Source organism: Ascaphus truei, chromosome 11 (assembly GCF_040206685.1).
Source record: "Ascaphus truei isolate aAscTru1 chromosome 11, aAscTru1.hap1, whole genome shotgun sequence".
NCBI classification, from domain to species: domain Eukaryota; kingdom Metazoa; phylum Chordata; class Amphibia; order Anura; family Ascaphidae; genus Ascaphus; species Ascaphus truei.
The window spans coordinates 32,525,214-32,546,570 of NC_134493.1; the positions used below are offsets into that span (position 1 = coordinate 32,525,214).

The following is a 21,357-nucleotide window of genomic DNA, read 5'->3' on the forward strand; positions in this document are numbered from 1 at the left end:
AATACATTTAGGAGAGATGATGGTAACCATAAAAAAAATGGCTAAAAACAACCACTGTATCATATGGGATACAAAATAATTAAGTCATTTAATAAAGTGAGGAATGATTGTAATAGTTATTTCCCCTACAACGGAAACGCAAAATCCAAATGATAATCCTAGGAGGGAACTGCACACGGAACCTAGAAAGGTGCATTTCCATTTAGGAGAAAAACACCAATCCCCTGCTGGATATGCACCACATCAATTATGATAGTGCCAGACATTTACAGTCTACTTATCAACATAGAGAGAACTACCCCAATAGGGAGGAGGTAGAAGTGACGAGGGAAGAGAATACACGTTACAGATCTTACCCCGATGAGCATTGAAGAAATAGAGAACATACCCCACTGTGTAGAAAGCATAGAGAGAAGTAGAACCCCACCACAGAGATACAACCAAAGGACAAACAGTAGCACGGTCCCCAATAGGAGCCCCACTTTGGGAGAAAGCTACTAGGAGCAAGCATTCAGTGGGGGGTTTTTTTTTTTAGACCAAGCTCCAACCCCACTGATCCACATGCAGAATCGGGTTTCCAGTTGAGAGGAGCCAGTGGACCAGGGGGGCACAACCGTAAGAAGCAAAAATAAAAAAAAGACCATTAGAGGAGGGTGAGCATCCACAGCAGAAAAGACCAATCAAATAAGGAGCATCTTCAATCTGAGCAAGAAAGTTTTGACCCCTATTAAATGTAAATTGATTTCTGAAGGACATCATTTTGCGCCAGCAGTGGGGCCGAGTGGTTTTAATCTTTTTATTGATGCGAACAAGTTGTGAGACAGCCGACTGTCAAAAGATTATTTTTTAAACAAAGATTCTCTGAGTAGAAACAACTTAATCTACAGCCCGTTAGGAGTTAACAATGCACTCCCGTCAGGAGGAGAGAGTGCCACTGATAATTTTTAAACGTATGTTGCCAAAGAGCAAATCGAAGTTTTATCCCAGTTGGTGTAAGGGCAATATCCTCAAAGGCAATACTTTTTTAAACAGGCAGCCAAGGGAGGGAGAGTGTGTGTGTGTGTGTGTGTGTGTGTGTGTGTGTGTGTGTGTGTGTGTGTGTGTGTGTGTGTGCGTGCGCGTGTGTGTGTGTGCGTGTGCGTGTGCGCGCACGCGTCTTAACAGGATCACATATAAATGCTTAAATACAGATCCCACCCCAAAGTTTAGAGAGGAACTTCTGCTCTTGTTGGATAGAGGAAAAATCATTCAATATACTAACAGACATGGAATATGATTCCCTTAATAACAAAAATCCGATGATGGCAGCGCTTTATTTCCTACCCAAAATTCACAAGAATCTGGCGATTCTTCCTATTACTACATGAGCTGGAAGGTCACCTTTTTGCAGATGACACCGATCTCTAAGTGAGTTGGCACACCAGGACGGGTAAACAAACAGAATGATTTAGGTAGATTAGGTTAATGGTAGAGTATGGCAACTACAATTTAATACCAAGTGGCACTATGATGCCAAGCAAGGGGACTTGGGCGGTATCGGTTCAGATGACTGGAAAGTAGACAAGCAATGTAACTAAATAATGAGGAAGGCCAGCAGCCCGATGGGTTTTATATAGAAGGTATAAACAGGAAGATGTAGTGATGCAAATAATCCATGAAAGTGGTAAGACCTCGCCCAGCATGTTGTGTTCCATTATGGAAACCACTAACTGTTCCGTGTGAGCGATGGGCATTTTCATTTGAACATCTATTGTGAATGAAATGTTGGATCAGCCTCATAAGCTCTGATCACCACCACTTGTAGCTTTACTTCTGCGGAGTCCATTTCTTATTTAAAAAAAGGTAACTAAGGTTGTAAATAAAAACATTGAGCCCCTAGCAACACCATAGTTCAAGGACTGGAGTTTGTATGCTGCAGTTAGCATTGTGTTAGCATGTAATGAATGCACACAGGGATTTACCAGATTTTTTTAATGACATTTCTTTACATCAATTAAAATACAATCAAACTGATATTTACATTAAAAGACTGCGCATTAACCAAGTTGCTGTAGCCAGAAATCAATGCCTATTTCAAGAAGCATGAAAAGGATGCACTCCCTTCCTCGGGTATAAAAATCCCTATGCATTGTGCAGCCGTGTCTCTATATACAAACAAGAAATGGTCGTTACTAATATGCGCACAATCGTCTTCATTCCTCTTGTAATATACCTTATGATGACAGTGGGGGGGAGTGCCTGACCAAGCCACAGTCCTAACTCCTCCTTTACTTTCCTTAAACATTTTGTAAACGGGCATCAGCAGCAGTAGCAGCGACACAGAGCGAGGTTTACCAATCCCCGGTAAATAAGGCAGCGTTACCTAAGCCAGGAACAGACGCTATTTTCTGTGAACACCTCATTTACTGGTTAGAATAGGGTTATCCGCACATTATTTCAGGCTAATGCCGTGTTATATTCAAATGGAGAAAACGAAAGAATATAACAGAGATCTCGCCGGTAGTCCCAGCTGGCGTCCAAATCCCGCACGGAGTCCCGGAAGGGACGTGGTGCGCTCTCGCACGTCTTTGCCCCCGTCCTCTATTTTGGCGCCAAACAGTAGCACTGCCGCTCTCCGTTCTCACGGCTTCTCCTTGGTTCTGGCTGCCGCGCGGACATCAGCTGGGACTGCTGGCGAGATCTCCGTACTCTACGATCCCTTGTGCCCGGGCTAATCCGTGCCCGCCCGTGTTTTCTCATGTGAGTGAGCGTTATGTATTATTATAGTAATAGAAAATAATATTTCTTATACAAGCTGTGCTTGTCTGTTTTCTTCCGTTTTTGCGTTTTTAAGATATTTACCCGCACCCCTCCCAGGGGAACGCTGGACAATGGACACATTTACCCGGGCCCTTCCAGACGGGTCCCGCGTTACATAAGTACAATATTATCCCATAGATCAGATTAGTTGAGCACAGTTGCTTTGTATATGTTTTTATATTCAAATAGAGGTTAGATTTAGAGACCAGTTGAGAAGAGGGCCCATTGACATACTTGTAAATAGATTGACCGTTACTCCTATATTATACACTATACATGTGACGAGAACCCTGTGAACACACCTAGGGAATTTTTTTTAATTATAAAATAATGAATGGCATCACAATCGGCAAAGAATAGGCTAACATATTACACCGCCCAGCAGCGAGACGCACAGGCTGGCACCGCCCAGCAGCAAGACGCACAGGCTGTCACCGCCCAGCATCGAGACGCACAGGCTGGCACCGCCCAGCAGCAAGACGCACAGGCTGGCACCGCCCAGCATCGAGACGCACAGGCTGGCAACGCCCAGTAAAGAACTTCTCAACATGTAGCAATGGCTGCTATCTCCCCTCCCGATCCCCTGTATCACCACGGGGTTGTTCTTTGTCTCTCACTGTTGTAGCGGACGTGCCGGCACTGACCACGTGGCCTGTTTCGCTGCTGGCTCCTTTAAAATGAAAACAATCGTGGTCAATAAATAATACAATTCCGTTTTCATACTTGTATTCATCGCGGTTCAAAAACAACCTTATCGCTGTTCGGCTAAAAAAAAAAAAAAGCCCCCTTTGTCATTAAACCTCTAAATGTATCCTATGGGAGGAAGCTCATTCCATATATATGCCAAAGCGGATCAGAAATTACAGACCAATAAAGATTTTGGCCAAAAAATTGCTTGGAACAGCTGCTTGGGTGTATACAGAATGATCCCCCCGTGCAGCACTTCTCACCCAGGGTTGCTTCAGACTGAAGGGTCTCCTGTGGGAAAGATGAAGACCCCACTGGCAGCGGGGGAATTTCTTACCGATAATGGAAAAAAAAAAAAAAAACAATCTTCGCGTTTCATTTAAAAATAGTAGAAAACCTGAATTTTACAATAATTACATTTACCAAGTCAATATAATTAGTTTTTATTAAATTATTTTGTAACGAAACTTGTTATTGGACAATTGATAAAATGGCCGGGGGGGGGGTGTATGTATGGGAAAGAGGATTCAATGCTTTGGAAACCCTCCCAGTGAAACCCCTTAAGGAAAAGAGTGCGGGGAGCACAGAAAATAAAATTGCAATTAATAATACATACTCTATGACGAAAATCTTTGATACATGTTCAAGTGATTTGATTAAATTAATTATTAGGCTTCATAAAACCACTATAGCAGAGACAGATGCAGAAATGAATAGCATTAAAGAGAAGCTAGAACCATTAACTGAGAACCCGGTATTCATTACAAGAAATAAAACCTTAATCAGATGAATTGGACATTCTGGAGAAAAATATACTAGAAATAAAAAATACATTTAGGAGAGATGATGGTAACCATAAAAAAAATGGCTAAAAACAACCACTGTATCATATGGGATACAAAATAATTAAGTAATTTAATAAAGTGAGGAATGATTGTAATAGTTATTTCCCCTACAACGGAAACGCAAAATCCAAATGATAATCCTAGGAGGGAACTGCACACGGAACCTAGAAAGGTGCATTTCCATTTAGGAGAAAAACACCAATCCCCTGCTGGATATGCACCACATCAATTATGATAGTGCCAGACATTTACAGTCTACTTATCAACATAGAGAGAACTACCCCAATAGGGAGGAGGTAGAAGTGACGAGGGAAGAGAATACACGTTACAGATCTTACCCCGATGAGCATTGAAGAAATAGAGAACATACCCCACTGTGTAGAAAGCATAGAGAGAAGTAGAACCCCACCACAGAGATACAACCAAAGGACAAACAGTAGCACGGTCCCCAATAGGAGCCCCACTTTGGGAGAAAGCTACTAGGAGCAAGCATTCAGTGGGGGTTTTTTTTTTTTAGACCAAGCTCCAACCCCACTGATCCACATGCAGAATCGGGTTTCCAGTTGAGAGGAGCCAGTGGACCAGGGGGGCACAACCGTAAGAAGCAAAAATAAAAAAAAGACCATTAGAGGAGGGTGAGCATCCACAGCAGAAAAGACCAATCAAATAAGGAGCATCTTCAATCTGAGCAAGAAAGTTTTGACCCCTATTAAATGTAAATTGATTTCTGAAGGACATCATTTTGCGCCAGCAGTGGGGCCGAGTGGTTTTAATCTTTTTATTGATGCGAACAAGTTGTGAGACAGCCGACTGTCAAAAGATTATTTTTTAAACAAAGATTCTCTGAGTAGAAACAACTTAATCTACAGCCCGTTAGGAGTTAACAATGCACTCCCGTCAGGAGGAGAGAGTGCCACTGATAATTTTTAAACGTATGTTGCCAAAGAGCAAATCGAAGTTTTATCCCAGTTGGTGTAAGGGCAATATCCTCAAAGGCAATACTTTTTTAAACAGGCAGCCAAGGGAGGGAGAGTGTGTGTGTGTGCGCGCACGCGTCTTAACAGGATCACATATAAATGCTTAAATACAGATCCCACCCCAAAGTTTAGAGAGGAACTTCTGCTCTTGTTGGATAGAGGAAAAATCATTCAATATACTAACAGACATGGAATATGATTCCCTTAATAACAAAAATCCGATGATGGCAGCGCTTTATTTCCTACCCAAAATTCACAAGAATCTGGCGATTCTTCCTATTACTACATGAGCTGGAAGGTCACCTTTTTGCAGATGACACCGATCTCTAAGTGAGTTGGCACACCAGGACGGGTAAACAAACAGAATGATTTAGGTAGATTAGGTTAATGGTAGAGTATGGCAACTACAATTTAATACCAAGTGGCACTATGATGCCAAGCAAGGGGACTTGGGCGGTATCGGTTCAGATGACTGGAAAGTAGACAAGCAATGTAACTAAATAATGAGGAAGGCCAGCAGCCCGATGGGTTTTATATAGAAGGTATAAACAGGAAGATGTAGTGATGCAAATAATCCATGAAAGTGGTAAGACCTCGCCCAGCATGTTGTGTTCCATTATGGAAACCACTAACTGTTCCGTGTGAGCGATGGGCATTTTCATTTGAACATCTATTGTGAATGAAATGTTGGATCAGCCTCATAGCTCTGATCACCACCACTTGTAGCTTTACTTCTGCGGAGTCCATTTCTTATTTAAAAAAAGGTAACTAAGGTTGTAAATAAAAACATTGAGCCCCTAGCAACACCATAGTTCAAGGACTGGAGTTTGTATGCTGCAGTTAGCATTGTGTTAGCATGTAATGAATGCACACAGGGATTTACCAGATTTTTTTTAATGACATTTCTTTACATCAATTAAAATACAATCAAACTGACATACAGGCATACCCCGGTTTAAGGACACTCACTTTAAGTACACTCGCGAGTAAGTACATATCTCTCAATAGGCAAACGGTAGCTCACGCATGTGCCTGTCAGCACGTCCTGAACAGCAATACCGGCTCCCTACCTGCACCGAAGCTGTGCACAAGCGGGGAGACTATAGAGCCTGTTACAAATGCGTTATTTACATCAGTTATGCACGTATATGATGATTGCAGTACAGTACATGCATCGATAAGTGGGAAAAAGGTAGTGCTTCATTTTAAGTACATTTTCACTTTACATACATGCTCCGGTCCCATTGCGTACGTTAATGCGGGGTATGCCTGTATACATTAAAAGACTGTGCATTAACCAAGTTGCTGTAGCCAGAAATCAATGCCTATTTCAAGAAGCATGAAAAGGATGCACTCCCTTCCTCGGGTATAAAAATCCCTATGCATTGTACAGCCGTGTCTCTATATACAAACAAGAAATGGTCGTTACTAATATGTGCACAATCGTCTTCATTCCTCTTGTAATATACCTTATGATGACAGTGGGGGGGAGTGCCTGACCAAGACACAGCCACAGTCCCAACTCCTCCTTTACTTTCCTTAAACAAGCGCTGGGTGAGAAACCATTTTGTAAACGGGCATCAGCGGCAGTAGCAGCGACACAGAGCGAGGTTTACCAATCCCCGGTAAATAAGGCAGCGTTACCTAAGCCAGGAACAGACGCTATTTTCTGTGAACACCTCATTTACTGGTTAGAATAGGGTTATCCGCACATTATTTCAGGCTAATGCCGTGTTATATTCAAATGGAGAAAACGAAAGAATATAACAGAGATCTCGCCGGTAGTCTCAGCTGGCGTCCAAATCCCGCACTGAGTCCCGGAAGGGACGTGGTGCGCTCTCGCACGTCTTTGCCCCCGTCCTCTATTTTGGCGCCAAACAGTAGCACTGCCGCTCTCCGTTCTCACGGCTTCTCCTTGGTTCTGGCTGCCGCGCGGACATCAGCTGGGACTGCTGGCGAGATCTCCGTAATCTACGATCCCTTGTGCCCGGGCTAATCCGTGCCCGCCCGTGTTTTCTCATGTGAGTGAGCGTTATGTATTATTATAGTAATAAAAAATAATATTTCTTATACAAGCTGTGCTTGTCTGTTTTCTTCCGTTTTTGCGTTTTTAAGATATTTACCCGCACCCCTCCAAGGGGAACGCTGGACAATGGACACATTTACCCGGGCCCTTCCAGACGGGTCCCGCGTTACATAAGTACAATATTATCCCATAGATCAGATTAGTTGAGCACAGTTGCTTTGTATATGTTTTTATATTCAAATAGAGGTTAGATTTAGAGACCAGTTGAGAAGAGGGCCCATTGACATACTTGTAAATAGATTGACCGTTACTCCTATATTATACACTATACATGTGACGAGAACCCTGTGAACACACCTAGGGAATTTTTTTTTAATTATAAAATAATCACAATCGGCAAAGAATAGGCTAACATATTACACCGCCCAGCAGCGATACGCACAGGCTGGCAACGCCCAGCAGCAAGACGCACAGGCTGGCACCGCCCAGCATCGAGACGCACAGGCTGGCACTGCCCAGCAGCGAGACGCACAGGCTGGCAACACCCAACAAAGAACTTCTCAACATGTAGCAATGGCTGCTATCTCCCCTCCCGATCCCCTGTATCACCACGGGGTTGTTCTTTGTCTCTCACTGTTGTAGCGGACGTGCCGGCACTGACCACGTGGCCTGTTTCGCTGCTGGCTCCTTTAAAATGAAAACAATCGTGGTCAATAAATAATACAATTCCGTTTTCATACTTGTATTCATCGCGGTTCAAAAACAACCTTATCGCTGTTCAGCTAAAAAAAAAAAATGCCCCCTTTGTCATTAAACCTCTAAATGTATCCTATGGGAGGAAGCTCATTCCATATATATGCCAAAGCGGATCAGAAATTACAGACCAATAAAGATTTTGGGCAAAAAATTGCTTGGAACAGCTGCTTGGGTGTATACAGAATGATCCCCCCGTGCAGCACTTCTCACCCAGGGTTGCTTCAGACTGAAGGGTCTCCTGTGGGAAAGATGAAGACCCCACTGGCGGCGGGGGAATTTCTTGCCGATAATGAAAAAAAAACAAAAAACAATCTTCGCCTTTCATTTAAAAATAGTAGAAAACCTGAATTTTACAATAATTACATTTACCAAGTCAATATAATTAGTTTTTATTAAATTATTTTATAACGAAACTTGTTATTGGACAATTGATAAAATGGCCGGGGGGGGGGGGGGGGGGGTGTATGTATGGGAAAGAGGATTCAATGCTTTGGAAACCCTCCCAGTGAAACCCCTTAAGTACGCGTTATAAATACTGTACTGGAGTCTTCTGATATTTGTCCGCAGACATTTTCAATGGGGGCTTAGCATAGGTGCAGAAAATACTTCTAACTAAGGGCACAGCTTCAACCACGGGCCTGGGCCTGTAAAACACTCGCCAATCAGACTCTGATTAACAAGGAAATCTCCTTATATTACACACGTAATTGTAACTCCTCCTATAACCGTTTCCCTCTCATCATCAATTGACAACCCTGCCTTCATGTGGCGCCCCTCGTGTTTAACACAATGGGCTCTGCCGACCCTTGGGCCTAGCGTCCCTGTGGGTATATCCAGCTAAACAACTTCCGTGGATCTTTTTAACATGAAGTTTTCCGTGGAAGTCGCCTTTACCAATCCGTGGGTGAAAAGGCGGAAAGTAAAGGAAACTTTCCACTTTAACCTTTCCGGGCACTTCATATTCTATTTTCATAACTCCAGGATGGAAAAATCCGATTAAAAAAAAATACCAGCTTTGGAAATGGTGAGATGGGTAAAAATAAATAAATAAATAATGCCAAATGAAAAACTGCAACTCAGCTGACCACTGCTTTAAAATTAACCAAAAAGGTTCATTGGTGATTATATATCAGCAGAAAAAGCAGCAGGGCCTCACTAGCTAGAGAAAGGTCTTTCATGAATACAACAATTCTGTATTACACACACAATATCATGTATGGTTTCATCACACAGAGGATAATAACACTGAAAATATATATATTTAGATTAAGTGTGTAGATTTCTTTTTACGTTATAACCCCCTTTGCACAGTGACTAAAACCAGCTAATTAGATTTTATTTGGGACTTGTTATCTGTGCTACTCAATTAGAAAAGCGCCTCATTGTGTCGCCTACATAAGCCCCTCAAAAATGTGTTAAATTCAATAGTAAATAAAGCAGACACGTCATGCACATTTTTACATACCGTGTTTCTCATACGGTATGCCATGTTTATTCAAAATGTCTTCCAGTCGTTTTATTTCTTTAGACAAGTCTGCGTGTGCCTAAAAAACCCCAATAGAAAACACAAACAAAAATCATATTTGCGTGGCATATCCATTCATATTACATACTTCTGCACGTCTGAAAACTGATACGTTACGTTTTCAGCGGAGAAATAGCCCAACGATGTAACCGTTTTTACTTTGCGGATTTCTGGGCGCTGCTGCAGCCCTTTCTGTATATTGATTTATTGTATTTTTTTTAAAACAAACCTGTAAGCATGCGTTTGTACGAGTTATATTAGTCTGAAAGCGGCTCAGTGAGTAAAACAATGACACGGAGTTTGGAGCAGGGGAACCTGGTTCTATTCCGGTGTCGGCTCCTTGTGACCGTGGGCAAGTCACTTTATCTCCCTGTGCCTCAGGCACCAAAAACATAAGATTGTAAGCTCCACGGGCAGGGACTCGTACACAGTCAGTGCTATATAAGAAAATATATATATTAAAACATTAAGTACCTTGTTACATTTCTCAAGTGAATCAAACTCCTTGGTGTCTGTCTGTTTCTCTTTGTTTTCCGCCCCATTTTCCTTTGCTTTTAAATATCCAGCTTCCGTAAAAATGTCCCTTAACAATTTCCTATATCCCTGTTGATAAAAGTACATAAAAATGCCGTCTAATTTATTCTACGTGCATATAATTGCACTGCTTATGATTATAGACATATTTACAAACATATTGCAGACCCTGGGTTGTGAAAACATTACATAAAACACTAAGTGTGTCACATTTATCTTGTCACAATCAACTCCGGCCGCTCCGCCTCCTCTTACCGTGCACCCCGCCTCCTCTTACCGTGCACCCCGCCTCCTCTTACCGTGCACCCCGCGTCCAGAACAGTCTACTGGAGACTCTCACAGCAGCCATCTGTCTACTAAGTTCTTTCAAAACTAAAGCGGTCTCACATTTTAATCTGGTCTGTAACTGTTACATACGCCTATAAATATATATTATCTCTCACTGTGCATGAAATGTCTTGTATATAATGTATACCCTGTTCACTTATATAACTATGTATCTCGTGAAAACGAGAGGTAAACTCTCAATGTATTACTTCCGGGTAAAACATTTTTATAAATAAATAAAAACTGGAGGGATATGAAACTTTTCCCCATAAATCTTTTCAGGAAATAATGAACTTTTGTTAATGGGAAGCAGAGGGTATAACCCCTGGCCCCCAAGATACTTTGCGGGAAAGGTTTATTGGATCATATTTAAACAACAAGAGTACAGAAAAAGAACGGTGATCAGGAAAAGATACTACATTAGCAAATATTATTTGCTTTTGCTTTGTGCTACATTCAACTTTTTCTTTGTGCATCTCAAGTTTAACCCACTGTTATTAAAGCAGAACTCACCTGTTCAGTAATGAGCTCGTCGTATAAAGACTGTTCAGCTTGATCCCACTGTCCCTGCAGGGCTTCCGTTAGAGCCGGGTACACTGCAAGCACAAGATCCGACTTTAGTCACTCAGGCAGGAGATCTCAACTCCAGTCTCCAACTCCCCCCAACAGGTCAGGTTTGCAGGATATCCCCGCGTCAGCCCAGGTGGCTCAAATCGAAGAGTGCACCACCTGTGCTGAAGCAGGGATATCCCGAAAACCTGACATGTTGGTGGCACTTGAGGACTGGCGTGGCCACCCCATGCTTAGTCGCAGAGACAGTCTGGTGACCCATTGGTAACAATAGAAGTGTATTATCGCGCCGTGTTCATCCTACCTAGCAGGGAGTGTGGGTGGCAAACCAGGGGAGTTTCAAATGTCACAGAGTAAATGCAGGTACTTGGCTCCGACACCTGAGCCAATTTGTTACTTCTTCCACACACGAGAAGGACCTGGAACACAAGAGGGGCCGCATCACACAAACGTCACCGCGCACGTGTCATTCAGGTTCTGGAGATTGGTAATGTAATGGAACGGCAATCGGGTCAAAATCAGCGTCACCATTTTTATTACCCATTTCATAATTCAGGGAACATTTAGTTGCTTTGCAAACGTGGGGCCTAAAACAGGGGAGGCCAACGCCAGTCCTCAAGGGCCACCAACAGGTCAGGTTTTCAGGATATCCCTCCTTTATCAAGACTCAATAAAGGATGCAAAGAAAACTTGCATCAGGAATACATAGCACACTTAGCACAACGTTTCGGTCCAGAAAGGACCTTCCTCAGGGAAGTTCACTTTCCTGAGGAAGGTCCTTTCTGGACCGAGACGTTGGACTAAGTGTGACACACACACACACACACACACACACACACACACACACACACACACACACACACACACACACACACACACACACACACACACGTCTGTGTAATAACGGGGTCATTTGGTTGCATCTTTTGATGAAAACATGATTGAAGCCTTAGTAAACATGTCACTAGTATATTTTAGCCCAATTTGGTAGGAGCGAGCGCAGGATCTGTTCTTTTGTTTTCCATACATGCAAAGCCAATCCTTTTACCAGCAGCAAACTTCTAAAGGGAGGAGCGCGGTAATATGTACAGCCTTCCACACACATTAGGCCAATTATTTTCCTTGCTTTACACTCCATAAGACAAAAAAGACAGGGTGCCCAATGCTACATCCAATTGACAAAACATTTAAAGTAATAAGTATAAAGTTGAAATACTTCAATAATAATATTTACTTGGTTATTCAGTTAATTTACACTCCATAAGGGCATTTAATTATTGTGTTACTGATACATTGCGTCATAGGGGCAGGTTATTGGCTCGCCTGGTTTCTGCTTCACAGAGCAGATCCTTGGAGGTGTACGGCTCCTCCCTTCAGGACAGCGCTCCCACCAATTCTCCAGTTAGCATAAAGGTATAATACACCTAATTGTCAGTCTGCACATCACCCTCCACTGAAGAGCAGGTGAGTGTCTAAGGCTGATAGAAAGAAGAGATCTGTGTAAGTATTAATATTTCACACTAGGGTATTTGTGCACCCACAGTTCACCTTTATAATAAGGGAAATCTGATAGTGCAATTAAAAGCTGGCCAAAGCCAGTAAGTCACAAAAGCAAATGCTTCATTTATTTAACCCCTTCAGGGCATTTTCATATATCTCACAAAGTTTAGTCCATAGGACAATAAGAAATTGCATATATGCAGTGTAGGTAGCTTGACGAGATTGGCAGCTCAAAAGATGCAACCAAATGACTTCTGTTACACAGACTTAGGTTCTAAATGTAAACGGGTCACTTGTATATTTTAGCCCAATGGGTAGGGGCGCAGGATCTGTTCCTTTTGTTTTTCATATATGTACAGTAAGGCCAATCCTTTTACCAGCAGCGCACTTCTAACGGGAAGAGCGCGGTAATATGTACAGAGCGTGCTAGAGCTCGCCGTCTCTCACTCTGCCTCTCTCTCAAGTGATAAAGTGAATGAATATATATTATATTTTTATAATACCTAAAGGTGCAACAACTCATAATATACAGAAACAAAAAAAAAACACACAGATATAAGACTTAACCGGTTGAAATGTCAAGCATCCGTCCCACCAATAATGAAGGGAAGAAAATCCGCTATATAAAATTACTCAGATTACTATTATTGTGTATTGGTGAAACGCCAACATATTCCGCAGCGCGGTACAATGAAGTACGGCGCTAGGTACATTACATAAACAGTTACAGGTGAGGACAAACATGCACAAAAAGGTAACGGGTGCCCTGATCCAGACAGCTTACACTCTACAGGGAATGAGGGACAATACTGAAACAAGAAGGTCAAGTGGCTGCTCATTGTAGGATAAGGTGCGGCTCATTGTAGGATAAGGTGCGGCTCATTGTAGGATAAGGTGCGGCTCATTGTAGGATAAGGTGCGGCTCATTGTAGGATAAGGTGCGGCTCATTGTAGGATAAGGTGCGGCTCATTGTAGGATAAGGTGCGGCTCATTGTAGGATAAGGTGCGGCTCATTGTAGGATAAGGTGCGGCTCATTGTAGGATAAGGTGCGGCTCATTGTAGGATAAAGTGGCTGCACATTGTAGGATAAAGTGGCTGCTCATTGTAGGATAAAGTGGCTGCTCATTGTAGGATAAGGTGCGGCTCATTGTAGGATAAGGTGCGGCTCATTGTAGGATAAAGTGGCTGCTCATTGTAGGATAAGGTGCGGCTCATTGTAGGATAAGGTGGGGCTCATTGTAGGATAAGGTGCGGCTCATTGTAGGATAAGGTGCGGCTCACTGTAGGATAAGGTGCGGCTCATTGTAGGATAAGGTGGGGCTCATTGTAGGATAAGGTGGGGCTCATTGTAGGATAAGGTGCGGCTCATTGTAGGATAAGGTGCGGCTCATTGTAGGATAAGGTGCGGCTCATTGTAGGATAAGGTGCGGCTCATTGTAGGATAAGGTGCGGCTCATTGTAGTATAAGGTGCGGCTCATTGTAGGATAAAGTGGCTGCTCATTGTAGGATAAAGTGGCTGCTCATTGTAGGATAAAGTGGCTGCTCATTGTAGGATAAGGTGCGGCTCATTGTAGGATAAGGTGCGGCTCATTGTAGGATAAAGTGGCTGCTCATTGTAGGATAAGGTGCGGCTCATTGTAGGATAAGGTGGGGCTCATTGTAGGATAAGGTGCGGCTCATTGTAGGATAAGGTGCGGCTCATTGTAGGATAAGGTGCGGCTCACTGTAGGATAAGGTGCGGCTCACTGTAGGATAAGGTGCGGCTCATTGTAGTATAAGGTGCGGCTCATTGTAGGATAAGGTGCGGCTCAGGGTGGAATATGGTCCAGCCTGACAGCTGATTCAATTATGGGTTTTTTTGAGGTGGGGGGTGGAGATTGGTCCAGACTCACAGCTGGCCCCAATGGGGTTGGAGGGGGAGGGAGTTGGATGTTCGAGGTAAGGCAAGTATGCTTCCTCGAAAACATGAGTTTTCAGGGAGTTTTTGAACATCTGAAAGCTGCTGAGGGTCAAAGATGACCTCTAGAGCGGGCTTGAAGTGTTGATGACAGTGAGGGAGGGTGTTGATGACAGTGTGGGAGAGTGTTGATGACAGTGTGGGAGGGTGTTGATGACAGTGAGGGAGAGTGTTGATGACAGTGAGGGAGAGTGTTGATGACAGTGTGGGAGAGTGTTGATGACAGTGAGGGAGAGTGTTGATGACAGTGAGGGAGAGTGTTGATGACAGTGTGGGAGTGTTGATGACAGTGAGGGAGAGTGTTGATGACAGTGAGGGAGAGTGTTGATGACACCGAGGGAGAGTGTTGATGACAGTGTGGGAGAGTGTTGATGACACTGAGGGAGAGTGTTGATGACACTGAGGGAGAGTGTTGATGACAGTGAGGGAGAGTGTTGATGACAGTGAGGGAGAGTGTTGATGACAGTGAGGGAGAGTGTTGATGACAGTGAGGGAGAGTGTTGATGACACTGAGGGAGAGTGTTGATGACAGTGAGGGAGAGTGTTGATGACAGTGAGGGAGAGTGTTGATGACAGTGAGGGAGAGTGTTGATGACAGTGAGGGAGAGTGTTGATGACAGTGAGGGAGAGTGTTGATGACAGTGAGGGAGAGTGTTGATGACAGTGAGGGAGAGTGTTGGTGACAGTGAGGGAGAGTGTTGATGACAGTGAGGGAGAGTGTTGGTGTAGCGGTGGCAGTGGGTGGGGGAAAGAATATGAATTGTGTTTTGGACATGTTTAGCTTCAGGTAACGGTGAGACAACCAGGAGATTGCAGAGAGACAGAGCCACGGGACAGAAGAGAGGGGGAGAGGTCAGGGCAAGAGAGATTTGGACATCATCAGCATAAAAGACAATACTGAAAGCCAAAAGATTGTATTAGTTCTTCAAGAAAAGGAGGTCTAGGGTGAGAAGAGCAGAGGGCCAAGGACAGAGCAGCTAACTAACCCGTAGCGGAGTAAAACAGATGTATATGCATGGAAGGAGGTGCATGTAGGACAACACCTCCATTCAAACTCCTGTGTCCGTAAAGGCCAGGCCTGATTGCAGTTGGGGAGATATCAGGTGTACCGATCAGGTGCTAGAACTGGGGCAACCAACAGCTGATAATTTCCATCTTGCTCCACAAGATGTTTTTGTAACTCCAAAGCTATGCTCGCACACTGCTGCGTGCTTCCCTCAACCTCCATATATTGGGGGAGGTATAGAAAGATGCGAGGAGCCGATGTCGCTTTCACAGCTTTTTCGTCCTCACTCAAAAGTTTGGTCAGCGCACGAGACTGTGCAATTGCTACCCCTCCGTATATAGGGGGGGAATGAGAGACGTGTTGATTTGTCACATACCTCAGAGTTGCGCAAACTGGGGGGGGCGGGGGCGTGGTGCTTACAGAGGCCCCGCACTCTTCCTCAAAGCATTTAAATGAAATGCCGGGGAGCGCACACGGCCTCTGTAATTCACTTACCTGATCTCCGGCAGATTCTGGCGACGCGGCATCAAATGACACCGCTGGGTCACATGACGTCGTGATGTCAGAAAACGAAGGAGGGTGCAGACTAAAAAGTGTGCGCATCCCTGATATACCTAATTATTTAGGTCACTTTATAATATTTACATACATCACATATTGGTTTTCACAGCAGGGTAAGTACAATATAAGTTTTATAAGCGCTGATATATCTGATTAGAGAACACACACACACACTTATAAATAGCAAATTAACCCCAAACGAGAAAAATTAACATCGCACTCAAGCTTGCCAGTACAAATATTGTAGGATATTTCTATGGGGTAAGCTACATTGCTATGCGAACCTCTTTCCCCTGGGGTTTTTGGGTAACTTTATAAACCACACCTTTGTTTGTCGGTTTCTGCTCCCACACGGATCCCCTTCTCTCATCCACATGCCACTAAACGTGTTGTTTTCTATTTCCCATTCCTGCCATATCCTGGAATACAGATGAAACATTTAAAAACGTTTCTCGGGAATATTATAGGTCCACGAACCCAAAAGGTTTTTAAAAAGACTGAACTGCGGCTCTCACCCTAAAATCCCGCTGTAGGCGTTCCACCGAAATGACTGCTCATGCTGGGTGAGATTGTGAAAAGGACAGAATTCATATTTGTATCTGTAAGTATAACAAATAGAGAGAGATTTTCACCAATTAAACATTTTATTTTCACTGTGAAAAATATCTTGAGCATTTCTTACACATCATATAGCCTACTTATTCCTTACAATACCATAATGTGAAATATTAAAAGAACAAGGGCATACAGGGTTGGTAAATGTAATAGTATTCTTAAAAAATACTCTCAAATTCTCCCTTACACATGAATGAAACAGCCCTAAAATGATCGCAGTGTGACAACAGCGCAATTACTGGATTAGCATTTAAAACCAGAGACAGAACATAAAACACAGACAAAGCTCAGTTTTAGTACATCCAGTGAAACTCATACACGGTACAGTGCCTAAATATATATGTATAAATATCTAATAAGTAAAATGGTCTTTTAGTTTGACATTTTTGGCCAAAATTGTTGTAAGCCCCTGAGCCAACGGCACGGCAGACCACATTTCAGGGGTCCCTAACGCTAATATAAATTCTTAATAACCTGTGTAATAACAGGAAGAATGATTTATAGTAAATCTGTCAAACTAAAAGACCATTTTACTTATTAGATATTTACACATATATATTTAGGCACTGTACCGTGTATGAGTTTCACTGGATGTGCTAAAACTGAGCTTTGTCTGTGTTTTATGTTCTGTCTCTGGTTTTAAATATATATTGCCATGCTCAGTAGCACTCCTCTGTGACACTCATATGCTTATATATATGTTGTGGGTATTTTGGGGGTTCAATTTGAGCTTGTTAGGTGTCCAGTATGTTTTACTGGATTAGCAGACACAACAATAGAATAGCGTTTCAATGATCATGGGAAGCAGTCCTGAAGTTGGCTAAGACACTATTTTATCCGTCACTTCTCTTACTTACGTGGACTCCACAAAATTGAAACACTTTCCAGCAAGCCGAAAAAGATGTGATGGGCCTGCAACAAAACACAAGATGTACCTGTGCACCTCGGGTTATCTTTCACAGCAGTGAAGTGCTCGCGGGTAACTTTATGTGCCGAAGTGAATCAGTGGGCACAAGATAACCCGCATCTACATGTGAAATGGGAGCATTGCCAACTAGTAACTTACATCATTCGCCTTCTGTGTCTTAGAAGCGCCAATACAACTTGGTAATGAGCGAAATCAAGGGGACACACACAGACCACAAGATCTCTGTGCTGCAGTTTCTTGGGTGAGAGAGGGAGAAGCATATGTTCCTGATGCAGGGCGAGAATAAGCCAGTGTCTGGAGGAGGCGTGGGCGAGATGATTGTAATGCCTAATGCGGGAATGCTTGTAACGCATTGTACATCCCCCACGACAGGAAATGTTTTTTTTTTTTTACAGGGTGGAAACGGGGGGTCCCCCTAAACCAATCGCTACTATGCCCAGCTCTGAGGCCCACTGAGTTCCCAAGATACGTACAGGTAAAGTGACCGTGTTGAAATCTTCCTGCATCATCTGTTGCGGTTTCCTATTGGATGGCCATTTAAAAGCCCCTTTAGGAACCAGGAAGTAGTACCGGTAACCCCAATATGGAAGTATCTGGGGAACCAGGGGGCTACAGAGCTGAAAATAGTACGGCCCAGCTGCAGGGGACCCCACAGTTCTAATCCACTAAAACAGAGGCGATTTAGGGGGGATTGCTTCTTTAAATGAACGTGGTTGGGGCCTTTAAAAAGGCAAATTTTATTCTTCCATTTTGAAGGTTTCATTCACCCGTGTGGCGATACACGATTCTGTGTGTGTTAACTTAAGAACACGGAATGGGACATGCATGCTGTACATGAAGTCTGCTACATGCCACATTCTGCTAATATTCCCAGTTCCTCCTATACCTACGCAACGGAGTAATACCTGAAACTGCTGACGGCTCCGTCTTTGGTTGCAGTTTGTTCATCTGAGATAAAAATGGGTTGTTTAACCTTAAGAAAGATGAAAAAGAAATTAGAAAGCAGCATTAAAATATCACCAGCGGGATATGACAGTTATTGATTAACCCCTGTGCTGACAATGGGAAATGCAACATTGCTGCCTGTGTATCTGGTGGGGAAGCGGGTTAAGGAGGAATATACTTTGCACTTGTTTTAACAGCCTTGAAAAAGTTTGTTTTACTGATAGCTTTGGTAGCTATCTGGCTATTTTCATTAACAGCTGCAAAGATAACCAATAGGATAAGCAGCTTGCTATTTGCAACAAGATCTAAAGGAAAGTTCTAAACACATTATATTTAAAGGATTATTCTGACTATACTACAAGTTGCAGCAGTGTCTCTACAGAACGCTTGCCGGGAAGTGTCCCGTCTGCACTGCTTTACTCCGCATGTTATTTTTCAAGTGGACCAACCATCTTTCTTCAACCAAAATTGAATAGTAACAAGTATGACAAAAGGAAGATTTAGCATCCTTTTGTGGACCTGGAGCATAGAATGTAGGAGTCAAACAAGTCCCCTCCAGCAGGGCAGGATGTAAGTTATACAGATCTCATGTAACACCCAGGCTTGTGTCTGACATTAAAGTAGCACTGAAAGGCATTTTGAATATGCATGTTTTAGCACCTGTGTATGAAGGATTGTGCATAAATGAATGATTTGTGTTGTGGTTTTATAAATGTAAGTTAGGGAGATTCATCGTAATGTGCATATTGACTGACTGACTTATCCGTTCAGTCGAGTACGACTCTCGGCCACTCTATGGATCAGTGTGCTCCATGTCTTCCGATCTCTCACGGCTTTTCAATTCTGCTATGTTCAGTCCAGTATCTTTCTTGATGGTATCTAGCCAGCGAGTTCTTGGGCGGCCTCTTCCTCTTTTACTACCAGTCATTCCATGCATGACGTCTTTCTTAAGCGACTTGCTTCGCATGATGTGACCAAAGTAAGAGAGCTTTTGCTTTGTTATCTTGGCCTCCAGTGAGATTTTTGGTTTGATCCGTTCCAGAACTGCTTGGTCCGTTATTCTGGCTGTCCACGGACTGCGCAGCAGACGTCTCCAGCCCAGCAGTTCAAATGCATCGATCTTTCGCCTGTCTGCCTTTCCCGGAGTCCAGGTTTCGCAGCCATATGTTGCTATTGGGGAAACGATCGCACTGACCAATCTGCATTTAGTTGCCAGGCTGATGTCTTTACTCTTCCAAATATTGTTCATACTGACCATCGCATTTCTTCCAAGAGTCAGCCGTCTCTTGATCTCAGGGGTGCAGTCGCCATCACAATCAATTTTGGAGTCAAGAAAGATGAGATCTTTTAACCACTTCAATTTCTTCATTGTTGATCTTGATATTAACGTTCGCATTGTTTGCTGTTGTCATGATCTTTGTCTTCTTAATGTTCAGGCGCAGTCCAACCTTGTCCCTTTCTTCTTGGACTTTCATGATCAGATGTTTCATGAACATGGGATCCTTCTTGTTTTCAGCCAGCAGGGTGTGCATATTGCAATACCACATATCTTGTGTCCGAGGACTTCAACTTTTTTTCTTTTTTTTTTTACAGTCAACCAAAAATGCAATTTCCAATGCCATGTAATTAGTAATCCTCCCTGAATAACATGTCTCCATCCAGAGCAAAAAACATGATTGAAAGATTACATCTGACGCAAACAAGAAGAAAAACGTTGATAGTGTATGTACATGTACTTTAGGCGCTCAATGTAAATATGTTATTAATGGTAAGCCTTAAAAAATGACTAAACTGGTACTAAAATTGCTTCACTTTGGGAGTACAAAAGGAGTTGGCGGACAGGCAGACCCGAGATGTGTTTTAATTTTCTTTGTATTAAGTTAATTTGGTATTGTGTATGATTATCTGATATTGTTATTGCTCTGGATGTTCAAAACTTAAATAAAATATGGAAATATATATATTGATGCACTTTAAAATGTTAGACAACATACCCGAACGTGTTCGGTTCTTCAACAATCTTCATTTTCCCTGCTGCAGCAACATGGACTAAAGAACATTACAAACAAAATGAAACTCAGAAAATTGCAATATTGCTTTTTTTTTTTTTTTTTTAATAAAACCGTTCTGAGTTTGATATTTAACAAATGTATGTTAGATAAAATTATTAGAGGAACAGGAGATCTGATCAGTCAAGGTCTACCTGCCCAGACCAGCTGTATCTATTAAATAAACATGTTTGTGTGATGAGCTGTACAAGATACAGGACTTCAGTGGGAATTGCTTAGAAATGCCTCAATCCAGCAGCAGGAGTGGTACCTGCTTTTATGTTCAAAATATTGGAGGATAACAATGTATCTATTTAGCTGGCAATGATTATCCCCCTCCCCCCTAATGTTTAGGGTCAGGCTGTCATATTAGGGTCAGGCTGTCATATTAGGGTCAGGCTATCATACGTAGGGTAATGTTTAGGATCAGGCTGTCATATAATTAGGGTTATGTTTACGATGAGGGACTTCACCTGCTAGGTAAATAAGCCTGAACAAGTCCCTTATTATCCGGGCTCCCCTGGTAAATAGTCTCTACCATCTAACAGTGGGCAGAGAGGAAGGGCAGCGGAGTGTAAACAACCGAGTCTCACTAAAGTACCAGCCTGGTGCACGCTGCGGGGGAAAGTGTGTTACTCACCACAGAGCAGCAGCAGCAGCCGCAGCCCGGACCGTACCCCGGTCCCCATCCTGCGCTCTCCCCACACCCGGAACTGCGACCCACGTGCACCTCCCTCACACCCGGAAC

At 43.0% G+C, this 21,357-nt stretch overlaps 1 protein-coding gene and 1 long non-coding RNA gene across 3 annotated transcripts; both read right to left on the reverse strand.

The window, feature by feature from the left end:
* Positions 1-1,956: 1,956 nt before the first annotated feature.
* Positions 1,957-4,082, reverse strand: LOC142463160 (uncharacterized). Its single transcript, XR_012787381.1, has 2 exons — positions 3,750-4,082; positions 1,957-3,469 (listed from the first exon to the last, which is right to left on the reverse strand). It is a non-coding gene; the product is annotated as an uncharacterized LOC142463160 (long non-coding RNA).
* A 2,104-nt stretch (positions 4,083-6,186) lies between these two features.
* GNPTG (N-acetylglucosamine-1-phosphate transferase subunit gamma) lies at positions 6,187-21,355 on the reverse strand. 2 transcript variants are annotated; one of them, XM_075565525.1, is made up of 12 exons: positions 21,250-21,355; positions 20,556-20,610; positions 18,522-18,589; positions 17,546-17,600; positions 16,589-16,672; positions 16,399-16,492; positions 11,351-11,465; positions 10,990-11,072; positions 10,090-10,218; positions 9,556-9,634; positions 8,301-8,369; positions 6,187-8,021 (listed from the first exon to the last, which is right to left on the reverse strand). In XM_075565525.1, the coding sequence occupies exons 1-12, from the start codon at positions 21,296-21,298 to the stop codon at positions 7,915-7,917; spliced, it is 987 nt and encodes a 328-aa protein (XP_075421640.1). In that variant the 5' UTR covers positions 21,299-21,355; the 3' UTR covers positions 6,187-7,914. The 2 variants fall into 2 exon arrangements, with proteins under 2 accessions (XP_075421640.1, XP_075421641.1); XM_075565526.1 differs by lacking the exon at positions 8,301-8,369 and having other exon boundaries at positions 21,250-21,354.
* Positions 21,356-21,357: the final 2 nt, after the last annotated feature.

What these genes read in the sequence shown, in the direction of transcription:
- GNPTG (XM_075565525.1), bottom strand. Translation starts at nt 21,298, where the DNA reads ATGGGGACCGGGGTACGGTCCGGGCTGCGGCTGCTGCTGCTGCTCTGT. An exon ending in GCAGAAACCGACAAACAAAG is followed by an intron (nt 11,466 to 16,398) that starts GTGTGGTTTATA and finishes CTTGTGTTCCAG; the next exon opens with GTCCTTCTCGTGTGTGGAAG. An exon ending in CCACCCACACTCCCTGCTAG is followed by an intron (nt 11,073 to 11,350) that starts GTAGGATGAACA and finishes TTGTGCTTGCAG; the next exon opens with TGTACCCGGCTCTAACGGAA.